The sequence below is a fragment of the Garra rufa genome, chromosome 24, assembly GCF_049309525.1.
Source record: "Garra rufa chromosome 24, GarRuf1.0, whole genome shotgun sequence".
NCBI lineage: Eukaryota > Metazoa > Chordata > Actinopteri > Cypriniformes > Cyprinidae > Garra > Garra rufa.
In genome coordinates this window covers 28,019,889-28,041,504 of record NC_133384.1, presented here as the reverse complement: position 1 = coordinate 28,041,504, position 21,616 = coordinate 28,019,889, and the positions used below count along the sequence as shown (strand labels likewise).

Here is a 21,616-nt window from a genome sequence, read left to right as displayed (position 1 = left end):
TATCAGACTAGTCCTGCATGGTTTGTAACACAGATAATATATGATATGATACCACAAATGCATCAGCTTGCTGAGAAAAGTTGTAGGATTTTTAAAAGGGTGTGAGATCCTGTAGACTTGCATTGAGAACACTCCAGACACCTTAGCAACCACATAGCAACATGTTAAAAACACTAAGGCTGGTGATACACTGGACAACTTTTTGAGCAATTTAATCTGGCAACTTTTTTTGAGCAATGTTGCTTGGGCACTTTCCCACTGAGAATGGGTAACAAATTTCTATGTGAATAATTTAGATCAGTAGTGGGCCCTGTATCTCACCTGGCTGCCCGTTGACGGCAACATTTGCCAAAGTTGCCTGGCAACATTGCTTAAAAAGTTGCCCAGTGTATCATCAGCATAAGAACTCTATAGTAACTGAATAGCATCTGCATAGTAACATGTTGAGAAAGACTAGAATTCCTTAGGAGCTGCAGCAATGGCCTAACATTAGCATAGTAACATACTGGAAACATCCAGAGCACCCTAGAAACCACATAGCAACACCCTAATATTAGCATAGTAATGTTAAAAACCATTAGAATTCCTTAGCCACTGCATGGCAGCGGCCTAACATTCGCATAGTGACATGTTAACAATGAGAACTTCTTAGCAACTTTATGGCAACAGCCTAACATTAGTGTAGAAATATGTTTAAAACACTCAGAACCACAACAGAAAAAAACACACCATAACATCAGCATAACAACATAAAAAAACAATCAGAACACCTTAAGAATGGCATAGAAACACCCTATCATCATTATAACAACATCAGAAACAATCAGAATAACTTAGAAACAGCCTAACATCAGCGTAACATCAAAAACAATCAGAACAGCCTAACATCAGCATAACAACATCAAAAACAATCAGAACATATTAACAATAGCCTAACATCAGCATAACAACATCAAAACAATCAGAACACCATTGCAACCACATAGCAACAGCCTACCATCATCATAACATCAAAAACAATCAGAACAACTTAGCAACAGCCTAACATCAGCATAACAACATCAAAAACAACTAGAACACCTTAGCAACAGCCTAACATCAGCATAGCACCAAAAACAAACAGAACACCCTAGGAACATTCTAACATCAGCACAACAACATCAAAAACAACCAGAACACCTTAGCAACAGCCTAACATCAGCATAACAACATCAAACATCTTAACAACAGCCTAACATCAGCATAACAACATCAAAAACAATCAAACACCTTAACAATAGCCTAACATCAGCATAACAACATCAAAACAATCAGAACACCATTGCAACCACATAGCAACAGCCTACATCAGCATAACATCAAAAACATTCAGAACAACTTAGCAACAGCCTAACATCAGCATAACAACATCAAAAACAACTAGAACACCTTAACAACATCCTAACATCAGCATAACAACATCAAAAACAATCAAAACACCTTTGTAACAGCCTAACATCAGCATAGCAACAACAAAAAAGATCAGAACACTGTTGCAACCGCATAGCAACAGCCTAACATCAGCATAATAACATCAAAAACAATCAGAACACTTTAGCAACAGCATAACAACATCAAAAACAATCAGAAGACCTTAGCAATAGTCTAACATCAGCATTAAACATCAAAAACAATCAGAACACTTTAGCAACAGCTTAACATCAGCATAACAACATCAAAAACAATCAGAAGACCTTAGCAACCACATAACAACAGCCTAACATCAGCTTAACAACATCAAAAACAATCAGAACTCCCTAACAACAGCCTAACATCAGCATTACAACATCAAAAACAATCAGAACACCTTAGCAACCACATAGCAACACCCTAACATCAGCATAGCAACATCAAAAACAATCAGAATATTTTGGCAACCACATAGCAACACCCTAACATCAGCATAGCAACAACCAAAAACACTGAGAGCTATTTAGCAGCTGCATAGCAACAGCCATCTGCATTAAACATGTTAAACACTCGGAACACATTAGCAACCACATAGCAACCCCATAACATCAGCGCAGTTTTACATAGAGCCCTTAACCTTCGGCTAGTCTAGAGTAGTTTTGACCAGTGTTGGGGAAAGTTGCTTTTAAAAGTAAGGGAATACAATACTGGTTACTCCATAAAAAGTAACTTGTTGCGCTACTTAGTTTTTTATGCAAAATAATGCATTACGTTCTGCACTGGGCCGGGCTTGTAAATTAAAAAGTAATGCGATACTTCACTAGTTACCTGATAAAAGTGGTCTGATTATGTAACTCGGGTTACATGCAATGCGTTACCTCCAACACAGAAAAATATCAGGAAGGCACTCTGTACCTTTACAAAGAGGGTTGGAGCAGAATCGTTCAAAAGCAAAAGCTGCTCATTTGGATTTTCAGCACTAAAAATACATCCTTAAAAGGACGTGGGTTGGTGGTCACTAGGGAGAAACCGGTTTAATCCTTTATACATGACTAATGAGTGAGGTACCTTTAGAAGCATATTAATGTGGTATATGCTTCAGTAAATCAGAATTGTGTAGCATATTTATGTCTATGGAGTATCTATGTGTCAAAAATGTTAAATCACTCTTTGTCATAGGGTTCCCCTGGTGAGAGAGGAGCAGCAGGACCTGCTGGCCCCATTGGCCTGTCTGGACGTACTGGACCTCAGGGACCCCCAGGACCTGCTGGAGAGAAGGGTGCACCGGTAATTGTGCTGATTAGATATAATGATAATCAATTTATGTTTCTTATATTAAATAAGACATTTATGAGTGAATATTTACAGCATTGTAAGTGCATAGCCTCCAGCCGCCACTTATCTTTTATCATGTTTTTGCTCAGGGAGAGAGAGGTCCACCAGGTCCAGCTGGTCGGGATGGAGTACAAGGTCCAGTTGGTCTGCCAGGTCCAGCAGGACCTCAGGGTCCACCTGGAGAAGACGGTGACAAGGTTAATTGCTTTTTTGATTCACATTAATACGTTTATACTGTAGAGAGGGGAAACATTACATTACATAGAAGAATTCAAGAAAAAAGTCTTATAATCTTCTACAGTGTTGCGCCTCAAGTATTCTTTTTCTTGTTTGAGAAAACAACAAGATTACTCCCCTCCTATCACTCTAGTATATCTCACATCTCTTCCCAGAATTCCTCGCCCTCACTTTTTGGACAGCGATCATTCTTCATCATCACAAACACACACTGCATGGCCATCTGAAACGCACGCCTATCTCTCAGTCGCTCTCTCTTGCCGCCAATCCATCATCATCAGCAAAGGCGGTCTATAATCAAATTAGCGTAGGGTACCATAAATGTTGTCTCTCCATCAGTATCCTCTAACAAGCTTCATGGGCTTACGTGCCAAGAATATGTTGTATCTGGCCATGTCTGTTAGTTCAGAGACAATATTTATCATTTCATTTACAGTAAAACTCCATGCAGGTCGACGGCAATGTCATATCTTTTACTGCACAGTAAACGGTTTACTTCGACATGGAGTTTCTTTCAGTTATATTCACCAGTGTGTGATTTATAGATTATACAGTTTTAAACAGGCAAAATGGATATTGCATGACTGATTTTAAAACCCTTTCAGGGAGAAGTGGGTGAACCAGGCCAGAAAGGAAGCAAAGGCGACAAAGGCGAACATGTGAGTACATTTTATTGCAAAATCCTTATTTAAACACACAGTACGATTTGGATTCAGAACTGATTTTACTGATCTTAAAATACTGTTACTGAATGATTTTCATGACATTTTTAAAGGGTTCTTCCAAAGATTCAAAAAATGACATTAAATTGATTTCTTTTGTGTTGTGCTTGTGGTTGCATGCAACAACAAACAGCACAACCAGTATAGTCCAATTCACAAATTAATGAGTCATACGAACTGGTTCTTTTACTTAATTTGACTAAAAGAATAATGAATCAGTATTGAACACATGAATTGCATGTTCAGATATGAAAACAAAAAGAAAAAAGACATTAAATCGACTTTTTTTGGGTTCTACTTGCTGGTTGCACGCAACAACAAACAGCACAACCAGTATAGTCAGATTCACAAATTAATAAGTCGTATGAACCAGTTCTTTTACTTAATTGGTCTAAAAATAATCATGAATCAGTCTTGAACACATTAATTAAATATTCAAATATGAAAACAAAAACAAAAGAAGACATTAAGTTGACTTATTTTGTGATCTACTTGCTGGTTGCATGCAACGACAAACAGCACAACCAGTAAAGTCTGATTCATGAATTATTGAGTTGTAGGAACTGGTTCTTTCACTTAATTGGTCTAAAAATAATCATGAATCAGTCTTGAACGCATTGATTACATATTCAAGTATGAAAACAAAAACAAAAGAAGACATTAAGTTGACTTATTTTGTGATCTACTTGCTGGTTGCATGCAACGACAAACAGCACGACCAGTAAAATCTGATTCATGAATTATTGAGTTGTAGGAACTGGTTCTTTCACTTAATTGGTCTAAAATAATCATGAACCAGTCTTGAACGCATTAATTACATATTCAAGTATGATAAAATAAACAAAAAATACATTCAATTTATTTCTTTTGGGTTGTACTTTCTGGTTGCACGCAACAACAAACAGCACAACCAGTCTAGTCAGATTCATAAATGAATAAGTCATACGTACCGGTTCTTTTACTTAATTGGTCCAAAAAGAATCATGAATCAGTCTTTAACACATTATTTACATATTCAAATATGCAAACACAAAAAAGACATTCAATTTACTCATTTTGTATTGCGCTTGCTGGTTGCAAGCAACAGCAAACAGCACAACCAGTATAGTCAGATTCACAAATTAATGAGTCATACAAACCGTTTTTTTTTTTTAACTTAATTGGTCTAGAAGAATCATGAATCACTCTTGAACACATGAAATACATATTCAAATCTGAAAAAAAGACACTGAATTGACTACTTTTTTGTACTTGCTGGTTGCACGCAACAACAAACAGCACAACCAAGAAAGTCTGATTCACAAATTAATGAATCATACGAACCGGCTCTTTTACTTACTCCATGAATCACTCTTGAACACATGAATTACATATTCAAATTGTCAATCACTGAATTGGTTTAAGCAATGTAAGTCCATACTATCATGTCTAACTCACAATTAACTGAAAGGAATTATTTCCTCAAAAGTGCTAAAAGAGTCAGTAATTTAGTGATTGAGGAAAGAGAACTGTTTTAATTACCATTACCATCCACTACCTGATTACCTTCTTCATTGTGTCCACTAGGGTCCACCAGGTCCACCTGGTCTTCAAGGAACTATTGGAGCTCCTGGACCTGCTGTACGTCTCGACTACAATTATTTAATCTATTATTTCTGTAATTTTTTAATTGAATGAAATGCATTGCAATACTGACTAATGCCTGTTTTAGGGAGCTGATGGTGAACCGGGTCCTCGTGGACAGCAGGGTATGTTTGGACAAAAGGGAGATGAAGGATCCCGAGGCTTTCCCGGACCTCCCGGTCCCATCGGTCTGCAGGTGAGTGCCAGTTACGGCCCAAATATAAGCTAACACTTTTATTTTGTGTAGCACAAGTCCCATGGTAACTCAGACTAATGCTGCACAAACAACATTAACTGGTGGCCCTGGGCAGTAGATGCACTGGGAGGTGTTTGAGATGTGAATTGATTTTCTTTTGATTCTCCCTCTGCTGGAATCGCCCTGTGAATAAGTACAGACTCAGTACAAACATGCAAGGGTCCATTGCATTTACAGTGTAAATTTTGGTTTGCTGGTTGTTTAATTACTACCAATTTAGTTATGCTACTAATTAGCAAATGCATTAAAAATAACAGTCCCAAAGTGTTGGCACAGTAATTTTAACTAAAGGCTAGTAATTCTCGAGGATAGTAATTAATTAGGATTAGTTAAAGGCAATGCAATCCAATATATTCAAATATATATTCAAATATTGTCTAGTTGCCGTGTTGTAAACCATGCAAATCAGCAGTCATGTCATGTTTGAGTGGTAAATACTGTATTTGTAGAAAATTTATATTAATCATCTCATCTCTCTTTTCATTTGATCACATTACGGTCTGAAGCCTCAAGGTTCTGCCGTTTCTCTACCCATCAATTAGCCGATTCCTCTGAAGGCAAGTCATCGCTGTAGTGGAATAACATCGACTGCTCCTATAGTCCTCTTACGCCACCAGATCTCGGAGCCATTTGATTCAATTGAGTTTTAATTGGGCGTAATGCACTTCCATTTGGATTTTATTAATTGCATTTAGTGACCCGGTCCAATAGACATTAGTGCAGTGCACACACACCCTTCAGGCTGTAATGAGTGTTTATGTTAATGGTCTCTGACTAAGGGCTTCTGCCCCGATGAGATCTCTTACCAGCACAAGAATCAGTCAGCGAGAACGTGTAGGTCTGCCAAGTTCGCAGGACACGTGGGTATTGGGCGAGTAAATATCAGACAAAATTAGACTTTAGATGTCCTCACTCCTGACATGTTACGGCTAACGAAAAAACGGCTTTGAATGAGCATCCCCTGAAGTCGAGGCAATTAGGGAGTAAATGTCAAGGATCAAACACGCACGATACCGGGGTCACATACTTAGCTTGTTTATTCACCAGCGCAGGTGTGTTTTATCCGAGGACTTTAGACTTCCCTAAAACACAAATGCTTGCCTGGTTGCTCTCACTGATAGATGTTTCACCTTTTCTACTGGGTAAAACATTTAATTGGCCATTAATTAAGCTGAAAAACGGCATGAATTTTTCAGCTAGTCCCTTAGCGGACAGCAGTGTCAAATAAAATCTGGCTGGCTGTCTTAACTTCTTTTTGGTGGCCTGTTTATTCCCACAATGTTGTGGTTTTAAAATGTGTTTCTCTTAAGTCCTTGGTGCATTTTTAGGGAGTAATAGAGGTTTGATGGGGGACGTGTCCTTCCCCAAATGTTCAAGTGAAACTTGTGCCGCTCTAGGGAAATATATTTGGTAAATGTGCATGGATGCTGGGTAAAATAGCTTTTCTATTGTGCTTAGTGTTGAAAGTCCGGGCCATTCGCCACCTATGAAAAGGGGACAAACAATATAGTGTTCACACTGAGCTAAAAATCTGACAAAGGATATTAGCTGCTCTCTTAGATTTCAAGATGACAGACAGCGAAACTCAATAAACACTGCCGTAGTCCGCCTCTGCCTCTTCCATTTGCCATATGGCCCTTTTGCCTTTCTCCGCCAATTCTGAAATGAAGCATTATTGCTGTCCTCCGGTAACTGTGTCGGAGCCAGATTATTCTTCGCTTTTCAACAGGGCCATTTTGGTGCCTCACAGCAAGTGTTTCTTTGAACAATTCTTCGCACAGTTGCTGATGTCAGTGTACTATTAGAAGGATATATAAAATTATGCACAAATACAAGAATATTCATTTGTTTCTTACAGGGTCTTCCTGGACCACCTGGTGAGAAAGGAGAAAATGGAGACGTTGGTCCTATGGTAAGATGTTTTAAACAGTTATTAACTATATTTGTTGATATTTTATTCACTTGTTTATTTTTCTAATTAACTTTGACGTTGTGATTTAAATACATTTAAAAAAATTGTTTATCAAGCCTTTAAAGGGTTCTGTTTATTCTTGTGTTATTTTGCTTTTAGTTATTATTAAATTAAATTGTATTTTATTTAGCCATTTTTCACATTTAATATTTTTTATCATTATTTTTTTTTTATTTAGCCATTTTTCACATTTTATTTTTTTATTTTATTATTTTATTTTTCCATTTTCACATTTCTTTTCTTTTGCTATTTTTTACATTTTATTTGTTTTATTTTATTTTGCCGTTTTCATACTTCCTTTTTCTTTTGCTATTTTTCATATTTTATTTGTTTTATTTTATTTTGCAATTCTTTTTATTGCATTTATTTTATATTTTATTTTATTTAGCCATTTTTCACATTTTAAGTATTTTGTTATATTATTTTATTTAGCCATTTAACACATTTATTTTATATTATTTTTCCATTTTATTAGTTTTATTTTATTTAGCCATTTTTCACATTTTATTGTATTTTATTATGCCATTTTTCACATTTTATTTATTCTATTTTTATTATTGTTTTATTTCACCATTGTTTACATTTTATTTTATTTAGCCATTTTTCACATTTTATTTTGCCATTTCCCACATTTTATTAGATTTTATTTCAATTTTTTTTACTATTTTATTTGACCATTTTTCACATTTTATTTTATATTTAATTTGTATTATTATTTTATTTTGCCATTATATTTGATTTTATTTATTATGTTTTAACTTACAACTCTTAGTAAAGTCTAATTTGTCTCTCTTCTTGTTTTGCAACAGGGTCCCCCTGGTCCACCTGGTCCCAGAGGTCCTCAAGGTCCTTCCGGTGCTGACGTAAGAACATCTCTCAACATTGCACATTTTATCCCATCAGCAAATCCATTAAATAACACCACTTTGTTAACTAAATGGCTTTAGCGTTAATGGTTTTCACATATGCCTCTTAACAAATCGACTTCTTTTATTGAAGGGTCCACAAGGTCCTCCTGGTGGAATAGGAGGAATGGGATCCGTGGGTGAGAAGGTAAGAATATCAATCTCAGAAATATGGTGTCTATGGTCCTGTTTTAAATCTCTGTTACAGACTTCATTAATATAGTATTCGTGTCATCCTTTTGTCTGAATTAGTATAACAAAACGATTAATGCCCACATTACTGCAGTTCTGATAATACCCTCCATTTCACTGCTATTTGGCAGGCCCACAGCCCATCAATATTTAATGCTGTGGCTGGCTGTGGAGATGAATTTAGAATATGTAACAGGTCACCATGATGTTACTTCCATTAGGAACCGAACGTTATGTCCACTACAGCCCAGACCAGCTAAGCTAAGAAACAACCAAGAAACAACATTATTTAGATACGTACTTATGATTCATTCCATTATAGCCTACTTGACATCCCCGAACTTCAATCATAAAAGTCCTTCAAAACACACAGCGTTATTCTATGTGTTGACGTAGTTTCAACTGAAACAGGAAGACAGGGCAGATCCCGGGACCCAGTCCCGCCCCCTTTTTTAAATAGCGTTTTGTTTATAGCACAGCTTGGGCCAGAGCTGTTGAACTGGGTAAAGCCGCATTTGACAGCCACAATCTCATCCCTATCACATTATCTATATATAATATAGCATTCTGTGTAGAATTCAAATATGTCCAATACGGTTTGTGGCATGTGTGCGGGACACTTCGGATTCTAGACAGCATTTGATTGGACAGAAAGTTTGATGAGAAGCTGAAGTGCAGGTTGATGTCATCAAAATCGTTTATTCATATTGGCGAAAGTTAGAGACTGTAAGTTTTGAATGCTTATATCTTTTAAATGCGAATTTCGTCATTGTTTTGGAGCACACTAGCTTACGGATAAACTTAAGGTTAACATATTTATACTAAAAGCTAAAAAACTTTTGATTTCATGGGGACTTTAAAGGTGTTCCATTTTTCAAAAACACAGAAGATGGCATATAAAGCAACAAAATGGCAGTGGTACTTATTGTCTGAAGTTGAAGAAATTTGGAATTTCCATTCAAGGTTCCAAAATGGAAGTTCAACTTTAATTTTAGTATCATTTGTTTGCACTTTTCCTAGTAGAAAGCTGGAAATTATTATGTTATGTTATTATGGTATATGGTGTTGTGCAATAGTTTATAACTAGTAATATTCTTAACAGGGTGAGCAAGGAGAAGCTGGAAACCCTGGACCTCCTGGCGAGCCTGGACCTGGGGTAAGTGAAGTTTTCGAGAGATATGTGTGGTGGTGCGGGTAATCACTTCCTGTAAGCTTCTCGGGTTTATTGATTGTCTCAAATTAAGCGGCCACACTAAGTGAGTCGCTAAATTGCAGGAATGATTCCAATAAAGGTCTCTCTCATCATTTAATGAAATACTTAATAGTCACTTAATTGCTCACACTGTTGTCACTTTATATCATAAAGAACTGAATTTCCCCTGAACTTTTAGAATAAATGGTATGCCGTGAAAAATAAACTGCAACTCAAAATGTCCATTCACTGAAATTAAATTAAAAAAAAACGTCTGTGGCTTGTTCATTAACAATTCCTGGTTGGTGTTCAGAAACCTTTTCGTTACAAAAACCTTGAGTAACAATGCAAGTGGTCTCATTAGTGGGGAAAAATGATTAATGTTAACTTTGTTATTTATTGAATATCTAAATTACAGATGGAAATTCAGCCTGTTCAAACTTGTCAATACTGACATGAATGGCTTATTAGCTCTTTTGAATTCTATATAAAAATTTTGAGCATGGCTGCACTCATTGTTCTCAGAGTGCTTTTGTTCATGGAGTGCCTCAGGGCTCTCTATTCGGCCTTTTCATCTTTGTTATATATGCTGCAGGGCCCAAAAGGTGAGAGAGGAGAAAAAGGTGAAGCCGGTCCCTCTGGTGCTGCTGGACCTGCAGGTCCCAAAGGACCCCCTGGAGATGATGGACCCAAGGGTAATCCTGTAAGTGTAACACAACTGGCATAAGATCCTATGCATGTATATAAGGCCACACACTACAGCAGTGAGGCGAAACCTTACTAAAAAAATATATATTTTAGATGGATTATGATAATTAAATAAGATTTCCTTCACTAATTAGAAATTATTTTAGTACTATATGTGACCCTGAACAACAAAACCAGTCATAAGTAGCATTGGTATATATGTAGCAATAGCAAAAAAAATACATTGTATAGGTCAAAATGATCGATTTTTCTTTTATGCCTAAAATCATTAGGATATTAAGTAAAGATCATGTTCCATGAAGATATTTTGTAAATTTTCTACCATAAATATATCAAAACTTAATTTTTGATTAGTAATATGCATTTCTAAGAACGTCATTTGAACTACTTTAAAGGCATTTTTCTCAATATTTAGATATTTTTGCACCCTCAGATTCCAGATTTTCAAATAGTTGCATCTTAGCCAAATATTATCGTATCATACAAATCATACATCAATAGAAAGCTTATTTAATCAGCTTTCAGATGATGTAGATATCTCAGTTTAAAAAATTGACCCTTATGACTGATTTTGTGGTCCGGGGACACATATATGTTCAGGTTGATTGCAATTTATGTTACTCTGTCTGTATCTGACTGAAACAAATAGTTTTATAAGTCCTAATATTTGTTAAGCACATACAGTTTTAGAATTCAGTGTTTTAAGTTCTGTTGAAACTGTGTTTTTAATCTGTTACTATAGGGCCCTGTTGGTTTTCCTGGAGACCCAGGTCCACCCGGTGAGCCAGGTGTTGCTGTAAGTGAAAAAATCCATCACTAAAAGTCCTCTTTAAATAAAAAAAAATGGTTTGTTTCATGTATTTACTAGGGCTGCCCACAAGTAAAGATTTTTCTGGTCGACTGGTAGTCGTGCGTTTATTAATAAACCATATAAATCATAATATTGGTTTTTAATTGCCTACATAGCCTAATAAGCATGCAGAAAAATCTTGCCACTGCGCACTGACAGAAAGTACACTGCATTAACATTTTAATAATTAATTGATAAACTAGAGCTTTCTTTGTTTTCGACTTAAGAGATGAAGTCACTGACTCATCATTTCCACAGTAGATGTATGCATGGTTCATACGGATTGCATAATCAGTGATTATTTGTTTTCATTTTGAATTGGTTAATTTAAAAGTAGACATTTCACTCTATAGATATATTTTTCATGTCTGTAAGGCAAGTACACAGAGTTTTGAAGTTATGCGCTCAAGTTCACATAGACTGAGTTGGCGGAAAGCGTATCCTGTTTGCTTTCGTTATTTTACAAAAGTACAATGTTTCGTTGTTATTCTGATTGCACACAAATAAACATATAGTATTTGAGTCTTTACAGATTTGAAAGATGTATTACTTTTATCTGTATGACCAAAAATATTTGTATATATTGAGTATTTTAAGAGTAAGTGACCGCACCGGCGCCACCATCTATCATGCAGCCATCTATTCTAGGTTAACATTACATTGAGCTGCCATGTAAAGTTGCTACTACAAACATCTTTCTAATGAAAAGTCATATTTGAGGTTGATGAATGATAGGTGAGTGTTTGGATGTCCTGTCCGATGTACTGAATTATTACATAGACCAACCGTTAACAATCTGTCCGTCACATACTGTGTGACTTTGCCACTTCCTGTGGATTTATTTTTCTGCAACTAAGCAACTAATAAAATTTTGGTTGACCAAGCCTCTTCGTGTCGACTAACGGTTAGTCAATTAGGAGGCAGCCCTAGTATTTACCATTGATTTTTAATGATAAAATGTTATTGCAGTGTAAATTGTCAGTAAGGTGTTTGCATATTTTGTGATTTGTTGACTTATTTTTCTATGAAATTTTGTCTATTATCAGGGAATAGATGGAGGCCCAGGAGAAAAAGGAGAGGATGGAGAATCTGGTCAACCTGTGAGTATTAACAATATTTAGGTGCAACACCTTTGATTATTGTTTTTAAAAAGTTGCTTCCATTATAATTTCCTGCTGTGTGCATTAAGTTGTAGAGCATTGTTTTTTCCCACTTGCATAAGCATATTTACAATACAGATTAATAAACTGTTGTTTGATATGCGGAAGTCAAACATAATTGCCTGAGTCTACAGTGGCAGCCCATAAATTACAGTCCTTATTAACATTTATTATAGTAATTTGGATTTTCTAGTGCAGGGAAATTGGTTAATTTACCGTTAAATTCAATGTATCTGAATCTCCAGGTTAACAAATGTGAACGTCTAATGTTGAGAGTCTCATTGCGAGGCCCATTTATAAGCTACAGTTCTATGAAAATTTAATGAGGGGAGGTTTGTTTTGAGCAACCAACTTTCACAGAAACGCATAGAAACTGCTTTCCTTCCCTGATTAGATGTTTATGATTTTTAAAATCAAATCAATCACACAGCTGAATAATTTTGCAATTGTATGCGTCCTACATTGGGTCTTAATTGTGTTTGATTAATTTCACTAAATTAGACGTGACGTTAAGTTGTTAAAAGTTTAGTTTTGTGTGTTTAGTTAGTTGTTTTTGATTCAGTTTCTTCCTTCACTGCCTTTTAGGGACCTCCTGGTCCTTCTGGAGAAGCTGGCCCACCAGGACCTCCTGGCAAAAGAGTAAGTGTAAACTTCATCGCTATTATGCTTTAAGCAGCATCAGTGTAGTGTATTGATCCATCTCTGGCATGGAAAACAAGCCTTCTTGAGTATTTTCCAAGGAATAGACAAAATAGTATTTCTCACTCAGAATTGTTGATTTATTAATTAAAGATTCTGACCTGTGCAAAACAATAACCATTTTTGTTTAAAGACTCATCCTCATCAGCACAGATGATTGGTTGTTTTTCACCCAGGGTCATAGCGTTCATCGCTGAACCGAAAAAACAAAGTCGTTCACAGTATGATGAATAGCGCATACTAAATCATCAGTCTGAAATCGAAAACAACGTTTAAACGGCATCAGAGCCAGAACTCATTTCCTCCACTGTAGTCCTACATCTCTCTCAGGATGAAAGAAGAAAATCAGTCCAGACGTTATATTGATCCCGGGCCTGTTTGAGTGACAGCGATGAGGGGACAGCGGTGTAAAGGATGTTACAGAGGAAGAGGAAATATAACTGTCACATTTGGGGCAGGTATTCAAAATCCTCTCCCACTGCCACATCAAGAGAAATTTGTTCTGCCAAATGACACCTCATCGCCTCTCTGAAAACAGTGTTGTTTCGCCAGTCACGAAAATAACGCATTTTTGTCTGGCCGGAAAAGTTTTTCAATTTAGATTGCATTGAGGTGTTTCTCACGACGCTCTATCGAAGCGTCAAACGAAATATTATTATTTCCTCTTGTCTTGTGCACAATATTGATTTTGCTGCATTTACATTGAACTTGCAGTAGTCATATAATTGTTTTTTTACATTTACTTAGCATATTTGAATGTGGAAAGCACAATGAAACATTTACCTTAAAGTTGTCATTCTTAGGTTTAAGTTTAGTTTTAAGATGTTTTTTAAAGAAGCCTCTTCTGCTCACTAAGCCTGCATTTATTTGATCCAAAGAACAGCAAAAACAGTAACATTTTGAAATATTGCAATTTATTCCTGTGGTTTCAAAGCTGAATTCTTAGCATCATTACACCAGTCACATGATCCTTCAGAAATCATTCTTATATTCTGATTTACTGCTCAAAAAAACATTTATTATTATTATTACATTGAACACAGCTGATTAGACTTTTTTCAGGTTTCTTTGATGAATAGAAAGTTTAGAAGAACAGCATTTATCTGAAATAGAACTCTTTGAAACATTATAAATGTCTTTATCATCACTTTTGATCAATTTAAAGCATCCTTGCTAAATAAAAAATATTCATTTCTATAATTTCTGTAATTAGCTTTGATCACAGAAATAAATTACATTTTAAAATATATTCAAATAGAAAGCAGTAATTTTAAATGGTAAACATATTTCACAATAATACTGCTTTTGCTGTATTTTGGATCAAATAAATGCAGGCTTGGTGAGCAGAAGAGACTTATTCAAAAAAACATTAAAAATCTTACTGTTCAAAAACTTTTGACTGGTAGTGAAAGTAGGCAGTTCTTGTTGTGGTCACGTGTTTTTGACATTTTGGACCTTGCATTTTGACCAATTTTGACCGGACCAGCTGGAACGGATGTTAATACCAGTTGTAAATAACTGCTGGACCCCCTATAGTACCACTTTGGAGTCTCTAAGGGGTCATAGATGGCTGTTAGAGACTCCTACCATAACTATAAGGCAAACAGTCCTGGTTGAATTTTATTAGTCAGCCCAAGAAGTGCTGTGCTATCCTATTATTCCTCCATAAAGCTTTATGGCATCTCACACATCCATTATTCATGCAAAATGTAGAGAAAACACCACTCGCTTTCCCAATATGCTTGATGGAGCTCTCCCAGGAAAAATTATACACCCTATCAACATACGCGGATAGCAATGGCTGACCGACTGTGGCTAGAGAAACTGCCATTTCATCAGCAAAGGTGTTTTAATCCTGCGAGAGGATGACGTTCGGTCGTGGAATTAAGTCTCCTGCATCAATAATTCCGGCTAGAGCTTATTTTGCATCAAACATAGAGACGTTCTGCTTTCTCAGCATTTTACAGACTGCGTTTGGAAATAAATATGGAGATTCCTTTGCGTGTTCTCTCTCTCGGTTTATTTCTTGGACTCTGTTCAGTCTTGGACTCAAGGGACAGTCCCTTGATGATTAACTATCTTGAGAATTATTGAATTTGGTGAATCTTCCAGCTGTCATTAGTTGATTTCTTTCTGCTCTTCATTAAATTAAAATCACGCAGGGGAGACAAGGGCAAATTGTCAAGGAAGTTTTATCTCCAGCAATGGTTTTATATGCTAGTTTTAAACATCGAGGTCTGAAACCCTCTTAAATTAACTAAAATGTCTCCTATATTTTTGGCTGAACTATTGCTTTAAACCATACTGATATAGAGTTGAGGTTCAGAGTTTACATTCACCTTGCAGAATCTGCAAAATGTTAAGTATGTTACCAAAACAGGAAGGATCATACAGAATGCATGTTATTTTTTATTTAGTACTGACCTGAGTAAGATATTTAACATAAAAGACGTTTGCATATAGTCCAAAAGAGAAAATAATAGCTAAAATGTATAAAAATGAACCCCGTTCAAAAGTTCGCATGTGCTTGGTTTTTTAGCATTTTTGTGTATTTGAACCCTTTCCAACAATGGCTGTATGATTTTGAGATCCATCTTTTCATATGCAACTATTACAGAAGTTTCAAACGCTCACTGACACTGTAGTTGGGGGGTGAAAACTTTTGGAACTTGAAGATTAGGGTATTTTGTCTTCTGGGATACATGTAAGTGTCTTCTATAGCTTCTGAAGGGCAGTACTAAATGAAAAAAATGATGATATTTAGGCAAAATAAGAAAATTCATTCAGTTCAAAAGTTTACACCCCAGGCACTTAATGCATTGTTTTTCCTTCTGAAGCATCAGTAAGCATTCGAACCTTCTTTAATAGTTGCATATGAGTCCCTCAGTTGTCCTCAGTGTGAAAAGATGGATGTCAAAATCATACAGTCATTCTTTGACAGTATTAAGTACGTACAGGGTCATTTTTATAAATTTAACTAGTATTTTCTCTTGTGGACTATATGTAAACTTATTTTATGTGAAATATCTTATTTAGGTCAGAATAAAAATCAAAAAATAACATGCATTTTGTGTGATCCATCTTATTTTGCGCAAATAATTAACATTTCGCAGATTATGCAAGGTGTATGTAAACTTTTGCCCTCAAATGTATATTCAAAGCAAGTAGATTTTAACTGAAAAGTTTAAATATGTCACCAGGGCAAAGGTATTTTTCATAAATGTCAGGCTGGGGCAAACTGTCACATTTTATGTAGAGGAAATCCATATTTTTGTATGTCACCTTTAAAATTTTTTGCTGTTTCTTGAATTGTTTTCATTTTCTTTCCTAGAGCCAGTGCTTTAAGGAAAATGTTTTTGTAGCCAATGCTCTAAGGGAATATTGACTAAAGTAATGTAAATGTGACAACTAGCCCCTGTCACGTTTACAAATAACAGAATGAGTATATGCTCACACAAAAGACCTTCAAGCGGATCCATTTGCCCATTAACAGCCATCAAGCCAGATCCCCGAAGTGCTTCGGTGATGCCTCACCGTGACCTTTTTCCCATTTGTTTTATAGCCCAGCAGAGAAAAAATCTCAAATAAAACGTCCTTTTCTCTATCCACAGGGACCCCCGGGGGCTCTTGGAGCTGAAGGCAGACAAGGAGAGAAGGGCGCCAAGGTAACGCATCATTCCAAATCAATTCAGCCCAGGCACATACCGCAGCCTCCACTGCCATAATTAAAGCACAGCGAGCCATTGGAGAAAAGCACATCTCTGACAGAGTGACTCACTGCTAATACATAAGGAAAGATTGTCACTGTGGGACTGAAGTGTGTAGGCTGTGTTTTAGCTTTTGTTCATCAACTGAACTCTTGTAATATAGCTTGCGTATTTAAAGCATGCTTCAGGTTTTTTTTTTTTTTACCTTTGAGGAGTCATTACTAATATAATATAATATAATATTTATTTTAGGATTGTAATTTTAAATTTATTTATTTTATTCCTGTGATAGTAAATCAGATTTTCCAGCATCATCACTCCAGTTTTCAGTGTTTCATGTGACCTGCAGTGTCACATGATCCTTCAGAAATCATTTTAATATTACAATATATTGTATCAATGTTAAAAATAGTTGCTGCTTAATTTTTTGTTGGATAGTTTCAGCATTTTTGATGAATAAAAAGATGAAAAGAAAAGCATTTATTTAAATCAGAAATCTTTTGACACAATATTCTAAAGAAATGAATGCTTTTTATTTGCAAAGGATGTGTTCAATTGATAAAAAATGACAGCAAAACTTATATTGTTAGAAAAGACTATTTTGAATCAATGCTGTTCTTTTAGATTTTTTTTATTCATCAAAGTATCCTGGAAAAAAATCACAGGTTCCAAAAAATTAAACTGAGCAGCACAACTGTTGTTAACATTGATCATAAAAGTAATAAATCAGCATATTAGAATGATTTCTGAAGGATCATGTGACACTGAAAATTGGAGTAATGATTCAGCTTTACTATCACAGGAATAAATTACATTTTAAGTTATTTAACAATTATGATACTGTTTCACAATATTACTGTTTTTAATGCATTTTGAGCAACAGCAATCATTTAAAATAACTCTTTTGCAACAATATATAACTACCACTTAAAAGATTTTGATCAATAAATGTTTATTCTTTCTTTTTGTGAGAGAAATTTATACTTTTATTCAGCAAGGATGTGATAGCAAAGACTTATATCGTTAGAAAATATTTCTATTTTGAATAAATGCTGTTCTTTTTAACTTTTTATTCATCAAAGAATCCTAAAAAAAAGAATCACAGGTTCCAAAAAAATATTAAGCAGCACAACTGTTTCCCAAAATGATAATAAAAGTAATAAATCAGTATATTAGAATGATTTCTGAAGGATCATGTAAAACTGAAGACTGGAGTAATGATGCTGAACAATCAGCTTTGCATCAAAGGAATTAATTATATTTTAAAGTATATTAAAATGGAAAACCCCTATTTTAAATTGTAATAATGTTTCACAATATTGCTGTTTTTTTTCTCTGCATTTTTGGACCAAATAAATGCAGCTTTGATGAACCTAAGAGACTTATATATATATATATATAACAACAGAAATGTGACATTTGATTAAATTAATGCATCCTTGCTGAAGAGAAGTATTTCTTTTTATTATTATTATTTTTTTTTTCTTCGCATTGACATCCAACTTTTGAATGGTAGTGTGTACATTTATTTATTTATTTGTTTATTTATTTATAATTAAGATATATTTTTTAATAAAAGTTTTTTTTTCTTTAACCGTGCTATTTCAGTAGACATTGTATGCCAAATTTTTGGTATCCAAAAATCTAAATAGTTTCTATATTCCTCTCTTCTCTTTAGGGTGAGGCTGGAGCCGAGGGGCCGCCAGGGAAAACTGGACCCGTTGGCCCTCAGGGCCCTCCTGGAAAGCCTGGTCCTGAAGGTCTACGAGGAATCCCTGGTCCAGTGGTGGGTTCCCATGTCACTCAATGCATCAACTATCCATCATTATGCATACAAACATATACAGTGGTATTAGAACCCCAAATAGTATTAGAACACTTAAGATGCACTTAAAGAACTGTGAATTTAATATCATAAATACATCTGTGACCCCGGACCACAAAACCTGTCATAAGGGTAATTTTTTTTTGTAATTGAGATGTATATGTCATCTTAATGCTGAATAAACAAGCTTTCCATTGATATTTGGCCGAGATACAACTATTTGCAAATCTAGAATCGGAGAGAATGTGCAAAACAATCGAAATATCGAGAAAATCGCCTTTAAAGTTGTCCAAATGAACATCTTAGCAATGCATATTGCTAATCAAAATTTACATTTTGATATATTTACGGTAAGAAATGTACAAAATATCTTGATGAAACAAAATTATTTTTGGCATTAAAGAAAAATCGGTAATTTTAACCCATACAAAGTATTTTTGGCTATTGCTACAAATACCTATGCTATTTTTTTAGACTTGTTTTGTGGTCCAGGGTCACATATATGAAACCAAGTGACGTCTGCAAATATGTTTAACCTTTTCTCTAAACTTTCTCAAGCTCATGAATATTAATTATGTGACTTGGCATTTGCCCAGTAGTTCTAACTGATTACTACTCAGCATGGCCAATGCTAGCAGCTTTTGCTTGGTTTTAAAGTTGTCAGTGCACAAGGTCAGCTAGCAATGGCATTCATGCATTCTTAAGGGTGGCTTTAGTATTAACATAATTTGTGTGGCCACTGAATAGCCTAAATGCACATATACAGAAACCAACCTCCAGGAATAATAAATCACCTCTCTTTGAGTTTACAATCTGTATCTTTCTCTTGAACAATCTGTATCTGGTCTATTTGAAAACACTTTCTGTAGTATCTGAGCTATTAATCATTGTCCAGCCCACAGTAAATCAATGCCAGACCATAAGCAAAAAAACAATGCAATAATGGCTGTTGTAATTGGATGGATTTTCACAGGGTGAACAAGGACTTCCTGGTGCTCCCGGACAAGACGGCCCACCTGGACCAATGGTAAGACGCGAGACCCCATTGCCCTTGCTGGTCATTTCTGTCTACGTTTCATCCTCTCTCTCTTTTTTATTTGTGAGTGTGTACATGTGGGTATATGTGCGCAAATTGAATTCTCACTGTTGGTTCTTTGATATTTAGGGACCTCCTGGTCTCCCAGGCCTGAAAGGAGACCCCGGCTCAAAGGGTGAGAAGGTAAGTGACATTCTATTTCTTTTTCTGCCATTTTTATTAATGTGGTGTCTTACATTTCAGAGAGGTTCAAGGTCAAAGATAAAGACTAGACTTGGTCACTCCAGGAAGCCAGAGGAAAAGTTTCATAGCCAGGGGAAAAGTTTCAGTATAATATACTGAAAAGAGAGTGTGTGTGTGTGTGTGTGTGTGTGTGTGTGTGGGGGGGGGGGGGGCATGTGTGTGTGTGTGTGTGTGTGTGTGTGTGTGTGTGTGTGTGTGTGTGTGTGTGTGTGTGTGTGTGTGCTGGTATTTATTTCGTTATGGACCAAATGTTCCCACAAGGATAGTAATACCAGTAAATTTTGACCTTGTGGGGACATTATTTAGGTCCCCATAGGAAACAAGCTTATAAATCATACTGAATGAAGTGTTTTGAAAATATAAAAATTTGATTTAAGTCAGTTTAGGTGTAGAGTTAGGTAAGGGGATAGATACAGTCTGTACAGTAGGAAAAACATTATGTCTATTACTAATTATTTTCTTAGAGTGTCACAAGTTGTGTAAGTTGGTTTTTTTATTTATATTTATATTTATATTTATATTTAATCATGGAATGTATTTATTTAAAGTAAATAATCTAATCATGTAGTTTTTTTATGTTTTTTTATTAAATTATTTATTGATTGAGTGATTTTATTTTATTATTTACTGATTTTTTACCTTTTAGGTTTTTTTTTCATCATTCGTAGACATAGAAATGTATGCAATGCAGTATATCACACATTTTAGATTTTTATTTTTAAAATGTAAAACCTCCTTGATTTTTTCTAATATTTAGACTTTTTTATTTTCCATAATTAGCCATGAAAATGTATGTATTATATATAAAGTATATAATGCAGTTCAGTTTTCCCCAGTCATTTTATTAATTTTTTTAAGTTTTAGGGAGGGATTTTTACATTTTACCTTTTTAACATTTAATTTGTTTTTTCTTTTTTATATATAGCCAAAGAAAATGTATTATGTATATGATGTAAATAATATATCATGTTGTTTTTTTAGCTTTTATTTCAGTTTTTTTAGTTTTAACATTTTAGTTTTTTGTCTCTGTTTTAAAATGTATGTATTATGTATATCATGCAGTTCAGTCTTTTTTGAAGTTTGTTTTTAATAGTTTTAAGTTTTAGGGAGGGATTTTTGCATTTAACATTTTGTTTCACATTTAAATTAATTTATTTATTTATTTATTTATTTTTTTCAACTTAGCCATGAAAATGTATGTATTATGTATAAAGTATATCATGCAGTTCAGTTTTTTCATCCAGTTATTATTTATTTATTTTTTATATTTATAAAAATGTATTGATAATGTAAATAATATATCATGTTGTTTTTTAGCTTTTATTTTAGTTTTTTTTTAATCATTCCAGTTTTACAATTTTATTTTTTTGTCTTTGTATTAAAATTTTTGTAACATTTTAGAGGGATTTTTTTTTTGTATTTAAGTTTAACATTTTATTTTTTCTTTCTTCTTTAATATTTATACATGAAAATGTATTTATTAATATAATGTAAATAATATACCA

General features: G+C 34.8%; 1 protein-coding gene across 2 annotated transcripts in view; it reads left to right on the top strand.

The window, feature by feature from the left end:
* The window catches only part of col11a1a (collagen, type XI, alpha 1a), a 97,064-nt gene that overhangs the window by 63,550 nt on the left and 11,898 nt on the right, over window positions 1-21,616 (top strand). For both annotated transcript variants that reach the window (XM_073830356.1, XM_073830355.1), the window contains 17 exons: window positions 2,629-2,736; window positions 2,874-2,981; window positions 3,627-3,680; window positions 5,310-5,363; window positions 5,455-5,562; window positions 7,481-7,534; window positions 8,404-8,457; window positions 8,594-8,647; window positions 9,794-9,847; window positions 10,479-10,586; window positions 11,334-11,387; window positions 12,488-12,541; window positions 13,187-13,240; window positions 16,912-16,965; window positions 18,686-18,793; window positions 19,806-19,859; window positions 19,998-20,051. In XM_073830356.1, coding sequence (XP_073686457.1) covers window positions 2,629-2,736; window positions 2,874-2,981; window positions 3,627-3,680; window positions 5,310-5,363; window positions 5,455-5,562; window positions 7,481-7,534; window positions 8,404-8,457; window positions 8,594-8,647; window positions 9,794-9,847; window positions 10,479-10,586; window positions 11,334-11,387; window positions 12,488-12,541; window positions 13,187-13,240; window positions 16,912-16,965; window positions 18,686-18,793; window positions 19,806-19,859; window positions 19,998-20,051 — 1,188 coding nt within the window. The remainder of the gene's footprint in view (window positions 1-2,628; window positions 2,737-2,873; window positions 2,982-3,626; window positions 3,681-5,309; window positions 5,364-5,454; window positions 5,563-7,480; window positions 7,535-8,403; window positions 8,458-8,593; window positions 8,648-9,793; window positions 9,848-10,478; window positions 10,587-11,333; window positions 11,388-12,487; window positions 12,542-13,186; window positions 13,241-16,911; window positions 16,966-18,685; window positions 18,794-19,805; window positions 19,860-19,997; window positions 20,052-21,616) is intronic.